Source organism: Branchiostoma lanceolatum, chromosome 15, assembly GCF_035083965.1.
Source record: "Branchiostoma lanceolatum isolate klBraLanc5 chromosome 15, klBraLanc5.hap2, whole genome shotgun sequence".
NCBI lineage: Eukaryota > Metazoa > Chordata > Leptocardii > Amphioxiformes > Branchiostomatidae > Branchiostoma > Branchiostoma lanceolatum.
This window is the reverse complement of record NC_089736.1, coordinates 7,194,563-7,213,240: the sequence shown is the minus strand read 5'-3', so window position 1 is coordinate 7,213,240 and position 18,678 is coordinate 7,194,563. Positions and strand designations below refer to the sequence as shown.

The 18,678-nt window shown below is 39.6% G+C and overlaps 1 protein-coding gene across 1 annotated transcript; it reads left to right on the top strand.

The window, feature by feature from the left end:
- Positions 1-990: 990 nt before the first annotated feature.
- LOC136420732 (DNA ligase 4-like) lies at positions 991-17,680 on the top strand. Its single transcript, XM_066407819.1, has 30 exons — positions 991-1,068; positions 1,466-1,648; positions 2,248-2,325; positions 2,561-2,662; positions 2,960-3,024; positions 3,477-3,600; positions 3,952-3,978; positions 4,123-4,215; positions 4,464-4,568; positions 5,134-5,240; positions 6,371-6,451; positions 7,815-7,880; positions 8,320-8,366; positions 8,864-8,960; positions 9,382-9,441; positions 9,805-9,905; positions 10,227-10,279; positions 10,392-10,430; positions 11,244-11,339; positions 12,021-12,143; positions 12,551-12,630; positions 13,211-13,316; positions 13,699-13,848; positions 14,133-14,311; positions 14,648-14,696; positions 14,912-15,073; positions 15,770-15,864; positions 16,411-16,453; positions 16,831-16,940; positions 17,464-17,680. Exons 2-30 carry the CDS (start codon positions 1,487-1,489, stop codon positions 17,618-17,620), a joined length of 2,757 nt encoding a protein of 918 aa, XP_066263916.1. The 5' UTR covers positions 991-1,068; positions 1,466-1,486; the 3' UTR covers positions 17,621-17,680.
- Positions 17,681-18,678: the final 998 nt, after the last annotated feature.

Here is an 18,678-nt window from a genome sequence, read left to right as displayed (position 1 = left end):
GTTAAACACAGTACGTTACTGGTCGAGATGAAATCAGAATGCTCATTGGACTCCAGGAGAACTTCAGTGTGATGATATTTCACGTAAATAGTGACGTTTACACAAACTAACATGGGTGCGTGTTACAAACGCATGTGTTTTTACCCGAGACAAAGTAGATATGCTACGCATATTCCTTGATCTTATGTAATGTCTTTATGGCGATATGATAACTTGCAGGCCTATGGTTGCCACCACAATATACAGGTAATTCACACCGGACAATCACATGTAAGTTTACCTACTGTAACGGCCATATATCATCACACCCCTTTCACCCTTCCACATTGTGATGAATTTGAATAAAACAATAAAACATCGTGCTTCCGGTTATAGAGTAGATTCATCGTCCGAAATAATCATATCAAAGACAGTGAAGGCGACCTTCACTGATAGAAACTTTCGACGGATCCCCGCCTTTTAGTTTTAATGTTTATGCTGAATATATAGACACATGTCTATTCCGAATAAATAAATGTCTATGCTAACTTTTGCAATGGGGAAGAAGTTCGAAATTTCCAAATCTTAGCAATATATCTAACTTGTTTGCCTAAATGATTAGATAAAACTGACAATGATTTTCTGTCAGTCATCAAGAGTTCAAGACCATGTATACTTGTGGTAGTGATTTCAATACTCGCTAGGAGCGCGAATTCACAAGGCTATGGCTTCTACATCCTAATACCCCCCATTCACAAAAGTGTATTGCTCCAACGCGCTGTGCCAATTTACGTCTACTGTCGTAAGTACCCTACACATAATTTTTTTCAGCTTGAACAACAGTATTAACTCTCAAACATACTTTGTATTTCATGACACTAGATTTACAATGTGCTTTCTGGTGATGATTTGCATACAAGGATGATTCTGTGAATTCTGGTTAGTGGTTGCAAAGGTAGCTGTCGTAAACTCACCGACTATTTTGCGGCAAACAGACGATATCTGTGCTGTTGTCCTGTGGGCGTGCTTCAACACGAATCTTCTGGTTTTCTGACTTATACGGAAGGTTTCTGGATATCTTAACAAAAGGTAACAAGCAATAACTGTCTTAAGGTATGTTAGAGTTCGTTCATGTTTTAGTTTTTGCCTCGTTGCTAGTCTATAGGCCGTGTGCACGTCGAATATGCGGAAGTAAACTTTATGAAAATATGGAAGTGGCTACTGACAGGCCAGGATCGATCATCCTGTCAGCAGTGCAATTTTCTCTACTGCTGACAGGATGGTCCTGTCAATAGCCTCAGGCATATGAAATTATGTATCAACTACTGTAAATTCCTTTATGCCAAGGCTCTTTACAGGATGTTCCTGTCAATAAGAATTTTTGGCATTTATTGACAGGATGACAGGATTAAACCCAAACCTTCTGCATGGCAGGCTTGTACTAGTCAACCACTCTACCCCCCTGAAAAATTGATCCCTATTTCAGCTGCTGAGACTGCTACAGAGTATGATGGCTGTGTCAGCTACAGTGCCGTTCACCCATCTCTGTACCATGCTGGAGGGAGTGGACAGGGCCAAGGGCAAGGACAACAAGAAGAAAATCTTCAAGGAGTTCCTAGACAAGTGGAGGGAGTTCCACAACTCTGTACACAAGGATGATCCAAACACAGTAAGTTCTCTTATATTCATACATATGATGCACATAGTTCTACTTTCTATCTATAATTCAAAGTCACAGCTCAAATTCAATTCATTGCAAAACCTTTTGCCTACAAATCAATACAAAAAAATTCTAACGTTACCAGTAGTCACAGCTGAGGAATGATAATGTTGTTATTATCTATTGACGGTTATATGATGTAGAATTTAAAACAATTTTCAACTATGCCTTATCAAATATGATATGCCAACATGAATAGCAAGTTACATACAACCAACCTCATCAAAGAAATGAATTATTTATGTATTGGTGGATCATTTGATTGATTGATTGATTGATTGGTTGATTGATTGGTTGATTGATTGATTCGTCAGTGAATAAGTAGTACAGCCTGCTATGAATATGGCACATGCAGACATCAGACTCAGAGTAGATTTTGAATGAGTATAGCAAAGTAGAGCAGAGCAGAGCAGAGTAGATCCATACCACAGTCAGGTAGAAAGATCTCTTCCAGTTGAGGCCACTCATCCAATTACCGAACCGTCATTCCATGCTTAGAAAGTTAGATGTGTAAGTCATCATAAATAAAGTGTTGTGTGTATATCCAGGAGGATTCCTTCTACCCGGCCATGAGACTCATCCTACCACAGTGTGAGAGGGAAAGGATCGCTTACGGTATCAAAGAGGTAATGTAGTTATCATTGTGGGATTACTTTGATTGTCATGTGTTACTACTATACTGATGAGTTATATGTTCATGAAAAAACAACTTGTCACCCTGTCACTAATAATTGATGTCAAAACTTGCAAGTATGGAGAACGTCCTTCCTTTGTAGGTATTTGTAAACTCTCACTCTTTGACGTCTAGATTATGTTTGATGTTAAGTTGAATGTACATGTATGTCATCTTTTTCTTTACAGTTTACCCTGGCCAAATACTACATTGAGATCCTGGGTTTGGCAAAGGACAGCCCAGATGCACTAAAACTGCTTAAGTACAGGGCACCCTCACATGCGAAAGGGGTAGGTTTTATGGGTTACTGCTGCTACATGCAAAACATATATAAACTACAATTCTATGAGAATTTTAGACGAATTTAGGTATCACTATTCTTGTATATATTTTATACTTTTTGAAACTTTCATACTATGGATACTTAAATATTAGTACATGTTTCTGTATTATAAAAGGGTCAACAACAACATTAAGAGCATTAAACCAATCATCATACTTTTGTATGTGAAATTGCCATGCATATGCATATCTACTAGAAGTAGTTGTTTCACACCGACTAAACAGGACATATCTTCTTGCTTCAGGAAGCAGGTGATTTTGCAGCTGTGGCCTACTTTGTCCTGAAGAACAGGTGTCCTGAGAAGGGCAGGTAAGGATGTACAGCACATGTAGAATATTTACAAAATCAGCCTTCCAGCAGAAATGTATCAGCAATACATACATGTATCAACTTGAAGGCATACATTCATGTATCATAAACTGGCTATACAAAATGTACATCATGTACTTAGGTTTTAACCTTTAGCACTCTGAAGTAGCCGTTTGGCACCCCATTCCCTATTATTTACAGAGTTAGGCAGCAGGGAGAAGACAGTTAAAAGAGAATAAGACACTTATTTTCAACATAAATAATAATATGTACATTAAATGTGGTATTAAACATTGTGATATTTGAGTAGAGTTAGATGGTTTATATGACAGTGATGATTAAAAAAGGATGTCCTCAGTATTGCTAGTCCATGTGTGAGTCCAGCCATATTTCTTTATTATATAGATGTAGTTTGCTTCATGTATGAAAAAGAAAAAAATGTTCTTCTCCAGTTTGACAATTCAGGAGGTGAACGACCTGCTGGACTCCATAGCAACCAACAATGCAGCCAAGAACAAAGAGGATGTGAGAAAGAGTATCCTGAAGCTTCTCAGGAGTACTTCAGCCATGGAACAGGTGCTTTAGTTATTGTCATACTGTCATACATGTACATCAAATTATACTTACTCAAGCAACTTAATGGATATGATTTTGCTTGAGTAAAATTATGACTGCTATTTGGCGTATCTTTTTACCTGGATGTCTAACCTTCATCGATGTGTCATACATGTACTTCAAGTTTCTATACCCCTGCTTTAGCTGTGCAGCACTCCTGCTTATTCTTGCGTGGCCACCTTTTTTTGTTTTCTTGCTTTTCTTGTTTTCTAAGAAGTAACAACAAATTGTTACTCCTGTTGTATCAAGACGTAAGTGGTAGTTAAATGCTTGTGTCTATAACGATGGCTTTTTTCTGTCTTTTCACCGCAGAAATGGCTGATAAGGATGATCATGAAGGTAAGCATCAGTGTTTTTTTCGAAATTTTCTAAATCATGCTATCTATGTCATCAATCATATCTATATTTCATGTCACAATGATGTTGTATCACAAAGAATCAGGAAGGGGCTGTAGTTTTATGTGACTGTTTTATCACTTCCAGGAGTTGAAGATGGGGATGAACCAGGCCGGTGTGTTTGCTGTTTTTCACCCTGATGCAGAGGACTTGTTCAATGTCACCAACAGTCTGGCCAAGGTCAGAGGGATAGTTTTAGGCTGTTTTTTATAAAGGATTATAGATGGCCTTCGTTACAATTTTTAGTTCAATTAAAAATTACAAGTATATAGGTTGCTGCTTTGAATTTTGTGTGCGTGTGTGTGTGTGTGTGTGTGTGTGTGTCAGGTAATTTTAAAAGATCAATCGCACAGGCCCAAACTGTAGCCCTCTTTACTTGTAGGACACATAGCACATCTGGTCCTGACAATGTTTTCCTCGTATTTCAGGTGTGCATAGACTTGCGAGACCCCCGTGTACGGCTGAATGAGATTGCCATAAGTCTGTTCTCACCATTCAAGCCTATGCTGGGACAGAGGATACCACTGGATGGGGTGAGCTTACTATTTGAAATCAAAGCTTACTTTTTGAAATCATAATCGTAGATAATTCGATTGAACCAGATTGTAATGCTATAGGCTATGGCACCACTGTGTTAGGAATTCACTCTTGAAGTTGATGCATATGGAAGCCAAGTGATTTTTTAAGGAAATGTTAAGGATATTTAAATCTAAATCTTGGGACTCTCACAACAGGGAATTAGACTTCTCACCATGTTGGCAAGATGTCCTCCCTCACTGTGATGTTGAGGTAAAGGTGAGTCCCATGGCCTTTTAGAGGCTATAGGGGCAGTGGGTTGTTATTTACTGTGTCTCTGGCACGGTATTGGAAGGCGGAGCCCAACCCTCCCCTTCCACCACCTTTTACTTCCACAACCAAAGTCAGGTACCCATTTCTACACCTGCGTGGAGGGAGAAAAGTCAGGTTAAGTGTCATTCCCAAGGGCACAATATCAGTGGCATATGTCATGGGATTCGAACCCAGGAACACCCTGACCATTACACCAACACGATGCCGCTCAAGTATGAAAGTCACTGCAACATTAACTTTCTGTTGCAGGTAGAGAAGGAGATGCACCACGAGATGTTCTTCATAGAGACCAAGTTTGATGGTGAGAGGATGTTATTACACAAAGATGGAGACACCTACAAGTACTTCTCCAGATCGTAAGTTCTTTTTTACTATAACCTTAATCTTTAACCTTCAACATGTAAATTTGTAATGTAATGAACCTTCAGAATGCTAAGGTAGCTGTTTGGCATCAAACTTTTATTGGTTATGGGGTTATTTTCTAAGTAGGCAGCTGGGAGAAGTTAGATACTGGTGTCATTGAAAGACTAATTTGTATGTCCAGGAAATGAAAAGACCCTTTGTACACAACCAATTGTTTTATTCAACCGACATTTCGGTGACTGTCTGTCACCTTAGGGCCAATTTACACACAGCTTGTCTAGATATCTGGACTGCAGATATCTGCCAGGCGACCGCTTTTTTCTGTGTCTAAACAGGAATTTTATGGTCTTAATGAGGGTTTTTTTAGATGTCGGGAAAATTTCAGCCGACCACTCTGAAGCATTCGCCCGACAACTCAGCGGGAGACCCCGACCGCTCCAGCCGGAGGTCTAAACAGAATGTGTCGCGTAGTAGACATCTGGAGGTCGGGGTTCACGCTAGTTTGCATATTTGGCGGGCGATAAAGCGGGAAAACTTCTTAGCATCAAGGACCATTTGTTCCCAAACGGACGACGGACTTCTTTCGTGATGCCAGATCGGTCGGTGGATCGGTCGGTGGATCGGCCCTCCCCCCTCCGCCACGACAAGGGCAGCGAGTAGGAACGCAGCGTTGATTCTGACCGGTCGCTGTCGTCTTCCCCGGTACCTCAAACGCCTCTTACGCTCAACCCTTGCTTGCTGCCTCATGTTTAGCCACACGCGAGTCAGATAAAGAAAGAATATCATATTCATCATGACGAAAAACACAGGCGGTTCTCCCGCCATTTTGAAACGCGCGCAAAAGATTAAATAGGGTCACGAGTGCAATCAGCGCGCTGCGTGAGTCCTGCAGTACTTCCTGTCGGTGTGTATAAATTCGTCCAGATATCTAAGGCTCAGATGTCGGCGGATTTTTAGATATCTGAAAAAACTCTGTATGAATTGGGCCTTACTCAGGGCAATTTGGTTGAATAAAACACTTGGTTGTGTACAAAGAGTCTTTTAATTCAGTGACTTGCTAACCTGATGAAGCTATTCACGGATGTATGTCAGAGTTCAACTTTTTTTCTAATCTCCTATCCAGTGGGAAAGACTACACTCATCAGTTTGGTGCCCATCCATTGGAAGGCAGTCTCACTCCATACATACACAACTGTTTTGCTAGGTAGGTGCATTTTTGTCCCCTTCTAACCAACATGTCGTGTGATGATTTAATAGGTGACTCTTTCAGACTTTGGTTGAAATTGATCATCTCTGATATTGATAATATTGCAGGTAATTAGTGAATCCTGTACTGTTTTATGAGAAATTGTGGTACTTTAACAAGATCATTCTGGTATTATTGTGAGAATAGCCCACATACAGTAACTAACATAATTCCACCAGGGTACATTATTCCGCCACCCTGAAAAGATATGGCCAAACAGATCTCCATCCCAACATCCCCCAGTATAATGCACTCCTGTATAACTGAACTGTGTATGCACTGTTTTTGGCGACGCCTCAGGGGCGAGCCAAATTTTTACTATATTGTGTGCAGATTGCAAGAATTCTAGGAATTGTACAGGAATGTGAAAGTCCATGGGACGATAACTCAAGAATGCCTGGATGTATTGTCTTCATATTTTGTCGGTGGGTAGGTCTGTGGGAGACCTTGTAATGATTGGATTTTGGGCCCCCTAGCGACTTTCTATGGTACTGCAGGGGAACTTTCACTTTTCAAACCTTGTCTTCTGAACATGCTATAGTCATGATTTTTAAGTGGTGGATAGCTCTTTGTTAGGAAAATATGTCCTGTAGATTTGCACCCCCTAGCGGCTTTTTTTGGAACTGCAGGAGCTGATTTTGACTCAAACTTTGAAAGAGAATAACGCAAGAAGGGGATGACGGATCATCATAATTTTTGGTGTGTAGATAGCTTAAGTGATGATTTACATAATCATATGCCAATTATGCAAATCAATATCTGATTTGCATAATTAATGAGAACAGTTAATAAATCAGCTGCATACTATCATAGGACTCTCAAACACATGACATATGTAACTGAGAAAGAGATAAATAGCAATAGATATCAATTATGCAAATTGATACTTAATTTGCATAATTAATGACAAAATAATATAAATCCATAGTGGTAAATGATGGGGATTTCATTTTTGCACCATTTGGAAGTTAAGTAAATGTGGACACTATTAGACACAAATCTTGCATAGAGGGCCTCTTTTACATAACTTATGAGGAAATGGTACGATATCTTATTTGTGAAAACAAGATTTTCATACATTGGACAACTTGTGTTATTTTGGTAGAGAAGGTGATCGACTGATATAATTATGCGAGGTCCTTATTTGCATGTGGGCTAAAAACGAAAACGTTAACAGAGACCACCGTCGCCATGGCAGCATCTTTTTATGTTGCCAATCTTGTTTAAAGTGGCGTATTTATGTAACCTGATGTTAATGGAGGTTACTTATCTTATGAGAATGATACAGTTGATTCTGACATATTCTGTCTACTCCTACCAGCCATGTGAAGTCCTGTATCCTGGATGGAGAGATGGTGGGATATAATCCTCAAACAAAGGCCATCATGTATGTAAGCCTTGGTTGTGTACTGCATTTGCTAGATCATAAAAATATGATATTTCTTGACAAATGTCTAGACCATGTATGATGTACAAAATATCTAATAAATTGGTTAATGTACCAAGTTAACTATTTTGTATCTAACACCAGAAAATTCAGAAAAGACCAAGAAACAGTCATGCCTTCAAATACCAGAGTTATCAACCTAGGATTTATGTGCTCAAAAACTCTTCCTAGAACTATCATAGAACTCATTCCCACCAAGCACTGTAGGAGTATTGGCATTAGGTAGCTTTAAACAATGCTTACAGCTAGATATGCAAAGGTTAGGTGTGACAGGTCACTTTTTTTGCTACTGTACTACAGTAACAATTGGTTTAAAGTAACGGTTACCATATCTTGGTCAAAAGATACTGATGTCTGATATTTTAAAATTTCTTTGCAGGTCCAAAGGGGATAAATTTGACATCAAAAACATGGCAGAAGACAGTGGTAAGACCAATATTTTAATAACGGATAAGACGTTTAGTGGAGGTCCCGTGTTTGGAGAGAGCCACACCCTGCGCACGTTAAAGAACCCACCACACCTTTCGAAAAAGAGTAGGGGCATGCCCCGGTGTGCGATGGTCCAAATCTTACAGTCCGGTCTGGGATGACATCTTGAAAAGGTGATAGTTCACCTGTTATGTCAATCCTTCAACAGAATGTGGTAGATCGAAATAAATAAATTTTATACAGTAAAAATGCAGCATTTGGAAGGCTAAAGTCCTGGTGCTTTTGAAATTTTGATGTCAACAGATATGATTGTATCTTTGTTTCACATTTTGAAAGATCCATTTTTTTCAAAATTTTAGTTTTAACTTCTTTCAATCTGTAGATCTAATGTGAACATATTGGAAGTTGTACTTTAACTTCTGATAAGTCAACACTGTTCTAATTTTATTTTCATGGGTAAAACATTATGTCTTTGTCTATATGTGTTTTTGCAGACCTGCAGACCATGTACTGTGTGTTTGACATTCTGCTGTTGAATGGACAGAAGTTTGCCAACAGTCCCCTTAGAGAGAGGGTGAACTATCTTGACAAGTCAGTGTTGCCATTTGTTTAGATGCCTTTTAGACACAACAATGCCACATTAATCAGCTACATGACTGTGTACTGTTTTCCATTAATGATTAAAATCAGAAGCACCTGATATTTATGTCATTCTTGTAATACACTTGACATACATAAAAATTTGTTGTTGTTAGATTTAATATTTTCACCAAATATGCTTTTCAATCAGCACATTTTATCAATAATTTACCTATTAAGTTAAGAAGTAATAACGTTGATGAAGTAATAACAAGGAATTATCTGTCATTTACTGAAACTGTATTACTCATAGTAAAAAGAACCTAGTTTCCACAGTAGAAAGCTTGTAATGTGAACATACATTGTTATACCAGTCTGCTTTCCAGTAGTTGTTAGAACTTTAAACAACCAGCTTGTTGTGTTTTTCCTTCAGACTGTTTACACCAATTGAGGGGCGGTTACTTCTAGGTGACAGGAAGGATGCAAGAACAAAGTGAGTCGAGAGTTTAGAAGTTCCCCAACTTTGAAACATCTTAACGTAGAAAGACTTGTTAGATGGATGGATAAGTTTAAGGAAAGTATTTGTAAAAACTGTGATGACATTTTATTCCTGGACAACTGTATCAGCTACATTGTGTAGACTCTATGTTACTAGCCTGCTATTTTCTACAATTTCAAAACAATTTGCTATTTCACCGTTTTCTATGAGTAGTGACTTTCCAGACTGGAGATATGACTGAAATTATTCTTTTCAGTTCAGTTCAATGTTCAACTGTATTTGGTCTAAATGACTGAAGTAAAAGTCAACCCTGAATGTAGGCAGAATCAAAAGTGTCGTTAACTGTTTTTATACCAGGGCTGAGGTTATTGATGCCTTGAATGAGGCGATTGACAGAAGAGAAGAAGGTCTAGTGATCAAGTATCCAGGGTCCAAGTATGCTCCAGACAAGAGAAAAGGTGGGACTTTGTCTTACTTTCAACAGAACCTACATTCTGTGTTTGCTACTATCCCTGGTGCTTGAAAGAATCAACCGCCAAATTGTGCTAAATAAGGATATCTCATTGATTATTCATGAGGAACTGTCAGTAACGTCGCCAGAACTGTGTCTACCGGGGCTAAAGAGCAGGGCCCCTATGCAAGCGAGCTAACGAATCAAGCGATAGGGGCTCTGCTTTCAGGAGGATGATCTAGATATACTGGTGAAATGTACATTAAGTTGAAAGCATGACTGTTTTTAAAATAGAACTTTTCTGAAAACCTGATTTTGTTTTTCTCAGGAAGTGGCTGGTTGAAGGTGAAGCCTGAATATGTAGATGGACTGATGGACCAGGTAATGCTATAATTATTATCATAGTTTGTCTGCAGCAAATAGAAGATGAATATAATTTTATGATCATAATGGTATGTATAGTAATACTAATAGAAATAACATACTTTTACAGGTTGATGTCGTGATTGTGGGTGGCTACTTTGGTAAAGGGGTAAGTCGGAATTTCTTTTTTTCTTCCTAAACATGTCAATATTATATACCTTTGGTGGATATACCGTCAGTTCTTCTTCACACCTTAATAATATCAATTTTACATCTGAAAAATTATGAAAATGTCATTTATATAGCAGGGTTCAGACACTTTTACCTGGGGGTACAGACACTTTGACAGGGGGGTACAGACACTTTGACAGGGGGGTACGGACACTTTGACAGGGGGGTACAGACACTTTGACAGGGGGGTACGGACACTTTGACAGGGGGGTACAGACACTTTGACATGGGGGTACAGACACTTTGACAGGGGGGTATGGACACTTTGACAGGGGGGTACAGACACTTTGACATGGGGGTACAGACACTTTGACAGGGGGGTACGGACACTTTGACAGGGGGGTACAGACACTTTGACATGGGGGTACAGACACTTTGACATGGGGGTACGGACACTTTGACATGGGGGTACAGACACTTTGACAGGGGGGTACGGACACTTTGACAGGGGGGTACAGACACTTTGACATGGGGGTACAGACACTTTGACATGGGGGTACAGACACTTTGACAGGGGGGTACAGACACTTTGACATGGGGGTACAGACACTTTGACAGGGGGGTACAGACACTTTGACAGGGGGGTACAGACACTTTGACAGGGGGGTACAGACACTTTGACATGGGGGTACAGACACTTTGACATGTTTGACATGGCTCTTTCTCTATTCTTCTTTTATTGCATTATCTTTGTTCCATGATCATTGCCCTGCTAAGTCATGTAGTAAACAAATGTTTAATTCTGTTGTAGCGTCGCAGTCACATGATCTCCCATTTCCTGTGTGCTGTGGCCGTCCAGCCCAACACGCCTGGAGAGAAGCCTGCACTCTTCCACACATTCTGCAGGGTGAGACTGACAGAGCATACAAACCATTTATCAGTTGTATCATTACTTTGTTTATAATTGTACGAGGCTCAATTTTTTATAAGAATCAAACTTGCTGAATCACATTATTGAGTTTTATCTATGCCATGTAGGTGACATGTATTGAAGAAAGGATAAGTCTCACTATAGTATAGTATCACTCTCTCCTTTAAATTCATACTTGGAGTCAGACATGCAAGTTTTGGGTTTGACAGGCAACTGTATACTTGTGAAGCTGCTGTCATATCCCAATGGGTTCCAATACTAACTAAATAGTACAGAAACAGTAACAGACATGCAAGTCTTGGGTTTGACATGCTACTGTGGTGCTAATCATGGGTCAGGATCACATTTCAGCTTTAAGGACAGGACCATGTACTGTAGCAGGGGTGGTAGGATAGGATCACATTTCAGTACTTAGGACAGGACCATGTACTGTAGCAGGGGTGGCAGGATAGGATCACATTTCAACACTAAGGTTTAAGGACAGCACCATGTACTGTAGCAGGGGTGGCAGGATAGGATCACATTTCAACACTAAGGTTTAAGGACAGCACCATGTACTGTAGCAGGGGTGGTAGGATAGGATCACATTTCACATTTACCAACTGGGTAGTACAGAAACTTTCATATAGGTTACACAATGTACATGTATTTCTGTAGGTGGGTTCAGGCTACACTCTGAAGGAGCTGTACCAGATGGGCCAGCGCCTCCACCCACACTGGAGGGTCTTTGATAAGAAGAAACCACCAAAGACCAACATCCTGTTCCCCTCTGGGTACAAGGTAGGTACATGTACACTGGAGGGGGTGGGGGAATAAGACAAATAGCTTGAAAAGACATGTACTTTTGGAATATTGTAGTCTGGATGAAGAAGCTTACACAGAGTCAGACCTCTGTGTTGTACACATAATATCTGTGACTGAAGAAATTAGATTATATCATAAATTGCTGACCAATTCCCATTCATACCAACCTTGTACTATACTTTACCTTGAAGACTTTCCTATATCAATTCAAGATGGATTCTGCTGGAATGTTCTCATGTCTTAAGTGTTTGTAAGTACTGATTTTTTTTGAGATAAGAAGTCCAATTTCTATGCTAGGCGCAGAGTGATGTAGTCAATGGACATTTATCTCTTATACAGTGTTTTTGTGCAGTCTGTTGATTTAAATGTGATGTACCTTTCAGGAAGCTCCTGATGTGTGGATTGATCCAGAACAGTCTCTCGTTGTTCAAATCAAAGCAGCAGAGATCATTGAGAGTGACAAGTAAGAGTCCATTGTCTGTCTCACATGTACATACATGTTTATATATGTGATCATTACAAATAGGGTTTGGTCATAAGTGAAATCAACAGACTATTTAATGATGTTAGATACTTTTGGCTTTTTCGTCTCTGTGTCTCAACTGATATATGTATACGTAGAAGCCTCACAGTTGAGCTCCTGTTTCCAATTTGTTTGTAACTTGGAGACCCTGGTTCAAGTCCCGGGCTGCACCCGTCTTTCAGAAGGGATGTAAAATTGGGGTCCCGTGTTCGAGGACGTGCATCCAGCATGTTAAAGAGGAAGGGCTAGCAACCCCTCCCTATAAACATATACCCTGCTACTGAAATGATTTGCATTGTAGGAACCATGCCGATGATCAAGTAACTACAGAGATGATCAAGCAGACTCAGTTCTCAGTTCTAAACGGGAACTTGAGTCTTCACTGAGGGAAGACTGCAGTGCGATAGGTGTCGGTTAGCTTGAGGAATGAGTCCACTCTACTTTATGATCAGCCAGACTCAAGTTACGAAACTTTTCAAAGATTACGAGGATGACACTGTTGTCGCTATTGTTGACTTAGGTTCAAGACAGGATGTACTCTACGTTTCCCGCGTCTGGAGAAAGTACGGGATGACAAGGAGTGGTCTGACTGCATGACCCTGGATGAGCTGGATGACATGAGAAAGGTAACTTAAAAGGAGAAGATGATTTGCTGTTCTTGGAAAGTGTAGAGTGTGTAGTCTGGTGGTTAGTCACCCTGCCTCTGGACCAAGAAGTCTTGAGTTCAAATCCCCCGACATGCACACTACTGGGAAGGGTCGTAGTCCTTAGGATGGGACGTTAAGCCATGGTCCTTGTCAAAAAGAACTAGTAATAGTATACAATGAACCTGTGTATACTGTACAGTACATATCGTTTGTCTTCTCTGTCACAACCCATAGAACAGTATCTCAACTATTCATTAGATCATTTGAGGTAAACTAGATCAAGATCACTTTCAATTCATCATTTTCTTGACCAGGCTTTCAACGCTTTTAGTGCTGACACTGTTTTTATCTGTTTTTGTAGAATGCGGAGGGAAAACTTGCCTCCAGGCATGCTGGGATAGACGACAGCGGAGAGCCGTCCAAGAAGAAGCGTCGGACGGTGGTTCGTGTGGAGAAGCCAATCACAGTGGCCCCTCAGTTTAAGGCAACAGACACATCCAAAGTGCAACAGGTTTGAGAACAGCTCTACCTTCAAACTAATTATTCCTGAACAAAAAATCTGTACTCTTGCCATGTACATCAAATTGCATTTAGAATGAACAAAACATATGATTGGATAGTGAACAGGTTGTTAAGATTTGTTCCTTTACAAATTGAAGGAGATATGTTGTTAGGAGTACAATTTCCTTAACATGTTTGATTTTCCGGAAGACTATATTTTCGTATAACCACAGAATGTGGCATGACATTTCAGAATGAAGTCTAAAACTTTAATTCTTTGCAAACTTGATCCAGGTTTCTGCCATATTTGAAGACAGAGAGTTCTGTATCATCAATGGCCCTGCGGAGCATGGGAAAGCAGACCTGGAGAAGAAGGTAGTGGCATACGGGGGCACGGTGGTCCAGGCTCCTGGACCTGACACATCCTGCGTGCTCGCTCACAAGGTCAATGTCAGGGTCAACAACATAATAAGGTACAACTTGTTATTCTTAAACTTTTTGTCCATTGTGAAGATCTCTGTTATATGCATGAAAATGATTGTATCTCAGTGAAGCAGTGTGTACAACTTACATGTAGCTGAAGCTCGAACAGTTCACAATGATGACTACAAGACATATATTAAGCAATAGCCCAAGAAGGAGTCCAGGACATTCAAACTCCTATACATGATTCACAATTATTATTATTATGTACTGTAATTGTGGGAAGACTTCTTTTTTGCTTAGGTAGATACTTTGATTGAAATTGATAAATCCACCATCATAACAGTTTTTCTTCTGATTGAAAATGTTTCCTATTTTGTCCACAGTGGAGGGAAGTATGATGTTGTCAAGGCTGACTGGCTACTGAGATGCTGGGTATGTCATGGATTACTGGAGTTATGAATTCAAGATAGCTGTTGTTTATATCCTGCATTTTCAATATCATATTACAGTGTATTTTATAGCTATTCTGCCTTGATTTTAATTCTAAATACAAACATGTACATACATTGTATAGCTGTCATTGCATTTGTAATAGGAGCACAGTCAAGTCTGTTTGCGATGTTAATGTTAATCTTTTCATTTTTCAGGAGGCGAAGCAGTGCCTTCCGTGGCTGCCCTCCCATATGATCCACATGTCCCCCGACACTGCGGCACAGTTTGCTCTGGAGTTTGATCGCCATGGAGACAGCTTCACCGATGATGCAACAGTGGACAGTTTGAAGGAGGTCTTTGAAAAGATCGGGGAAGAGGTATGTGGTTTTCACCCGAAAGTTCATCTATGTTAGTAGATCTAGAAGTCAGGCTGAAGCAAAGTTGAACTGTAGTTTGTAAACACAAAAATTTGACTTTTCTTAATTTTCGCCTGATCAGCTCCAGTCTTTGTGAAGGAATGAGCAATCCACTGCTTCTGTGATGTCATGTTTTCACAAATCGCAAGTGTGAAACAAATATGTATCTGTTGTGTATTATGTGATTGTAAACCCTGCAGCAATTTAGCAGTGGCTGCCATTGCACGGGTAATTTCTGACCAATAAACCATTATTATTATTATCTCCATGAAAAATGGAGATATAGTTTTGGGTGTGTCTGTGTGTTTGTTTGTTTGTTTGTGTTTCCGCACCACTCCAGTCAGCATAACTCAAGAACCTCTTGATGGATTACGATGATATTTGGTATGTGGGCAGGTGTTGTGAAGCCGAAATTCAAGGTTGATTTTGGGCCCCCTGGTATGTGACCTTGGTACTGCAGCAGAAATTCCATTTTTGTATCTCTTGTTATGTTATGCAGATAGTATGTGGTTTGATGTACTAACTAAATTCCTTATTTCACTTTATTCAATTAAGTTTATAATCTCCTACTGTATTCTTACATGTACATTTCACTTTGCCCAATGTATTTTATAATGCTATATTAGATTCTTACATGTGATTTATTTCTGATACTAGAAATCAAGTTCCAAGGTCACCAGTGAGGGCATTGCAGAAATGGAGGAAAAGTACTTTCCAAACGAATCACCTCTTGGGCTCTTCAGACTCTGCAGGTAAGACAAGGCTGTCATCTGTACTGTGTTACAGAATAGATAGAAAATTTAATACCATGCTTTGTCAAAGATTTAGAAGTAACAAAAGCCAACTCCAGTGACACTACACTGCGGATGCCTTGCTTCTTCTAAAAATAGAAATATTTATTACATTTGTTGATGAAGGTTAGACATCCAGGTAATAAGATACGCCAAAAATAGTTACTCAAGCAACTGGATGAAATTTTGAAACAGGCAGACGTTTCAGACAGCATCCGCTGTCTTTCGTCAGTGACTAAGGACAGGTAGCAGATGCTGTCTGAAACGTCTTACTGGTTCAAAATTTTATCCAGTTGCTTGAGTAACTATTTTTGGCATATTTAGTTCATTTGTACTAGATGTAAGAAAAACTTTTCTTTGTATATTTCACTAGCAGGCAGTCTCTCAGGAACTGTGTATTAACAAAATAGTTAGTCATGACCCATTGTGCAATTTCACATAAAACAAGATATCATAACTGTTACACCAGTTACAATATGATAAAGTATGCACATTTTTCCCCAACAGGCTGTATGTGGACAACTGTCATGTCATTGGAGACCAGTCAACTGTAAGTATGAATTATCATGTAGGAATTTAATACCTCAACTCCACAAGTAGATAAGGTTGATTAATGGTGCATTGTGATCATGCGTATGTACCCAACAGGTAATCTCACATGCAAGCTTTGGCCACAACACAATATATTGCAGGATGTCCCAACTTGACACCATTGCCGCAACTTATCTATTGATTTAAACCTGAAGATTTATTGAGTTTGGAATGTAGCATTATATAAAGTGGAGGTTATTTCAGTATATTCACGACACAATCACTGTTAAAGTAACAGTTGTACTAAAGATACATATTATAATTATGGTAATTTTGTCACTTTATATGTAAACACTGTGTTGTGATAAGCATCATGTAATATTTCTTCACTTTCAGAGGATCAAAGACTGTCCGTTGGACCTGGTTGCCCTTGAGGTGCGTTTCCATGGAGCCACAGTCAGCCCCATCCTGGACAGTGATGTCACCCATGTGCTGTTCCATGCCAGGTAGGGACTTTATTACATTCAGATGATATGATAATGTACTGTATAACAGGGATGGTAGGATAGTGTCACATTTCAGCACTAAGGACAGGACCATGTGCTGTAACAGGGGTGCTAGGATTGGATCACAGTTCAGCACTAAGGACAGGACCATGTACTGTGACAGGGGTGGTAGGATAGGATCACATGTCAGCACTAAGGACAGGACCATGTACTGTAGCAGGAATGGTAGGATAGGATCACAGTTCAGCACTAAGGACAGAACCATATACTGTAGCAGGGGTGGTAGGGTAGGATCACATTTCAGCACTAAGGACAGGACCATGTACTGTAACAGGGATGGTAGCATAGGATCACATTTCAGACTAAGGACAGGACCATGTACTGTAATGGACACAATGTTCTAAGTCAAAGTTCTGAGATTAACAACTTACCAGTCAGATGTTACCAATTGTTTGCTAAGTGTAGAGGAAAGAAAGTTTATGTTTGGTGGCATGAATGTGTTGGTGTGTTTATACCCATCCAGTGACTTGAGCAGACTGGATGAAGTGAAGGCATTGAGGAGACAGAGGAGGAAGAAGCACCATCTTGTGACACCAGGCTGGGTTTCTGACTGTGTCCAGGTTGGAGCCATCCTGACAGAGAGAGACTATGAACCTCACAGCTCCACAGACTCTACATAGCACTTACAATCATGTATGTCCAAAATACAACTTCCATAGTTTGTTCAGTTGAGTTGACTTGGACTTTGTGTTTGTTGTTAGCTCAGGATTTGAGGTTTCCAATCTTTTGTGTAAGTGTACAGCTAAGAAAAAGGGGAATGATATTAATATTATATCATAATTCAAGAGATTCTACTTTAATCGCAAATGAATAAAACCACAAAATAAACTACTCATTATTTCTATTGTTAAAAACTATCAATAGTAAGTTTGAAAACATGTGAAAGAAGATGATGTAGCATAAACTTTTTTTGTGGCCACTGCACTACATTAGATGAACTAAGCTTGCTTTAGCCCAACCATAAAGTGATCCCTATACCATAGTGGTGAAGCATTTCATGATATCAGGAAAAGAAAGGTTACATGCTCTTTCTGTGTCATGCATGAATTGGAAACTCTTGTTACATTTTGTAGTCCCGATGGGTCTGTGATATCATGACCTTGCTGGAGGTGGGCAATTTGAATACATTTCCTAGTTTGGGCTTACTACCTGAACTAGAGAAGGTTTCTGTTGCTTCTTGGATTACTCTGCATTAGAATGTGGTCACTCTCTGTTACAAACATCCCAAACCTGCCTGGAACATAATTTGAATGGGGAAATGTTCTTGGTGATTTGCTTTTCCAGTGGAGAGGTCAATAGGAAAAATGTAGAATTAATTATGAGTCTAAATCTTCCTCACATGTGTAGTTGAAAGCCATTTGGGGCCAAGACATAGTGGTTTTATGAAAGTTTACTTTCATCCTTCTTGAACCACTGTCAAGAATTATCATTAGGCCCCTTTGCAAGAAACTTAATGATCACTATATGTACATTCAAGGTTATCTTTTGTACTGTACTTGTTTTGTGAAGATATTATCCATTCCTTTGATTAAAATTTTGGAACCAGTTTGTAAATGCATGGTCAATTTGATGTTTTTGATATCCAATTAGGAAAGGGAGATAGGTCGTACCTAGCAGCAATTGCACCTACATGTATCGTAATAGATATCCTCAGCCTTTCATACCTATTAAGTTTCCA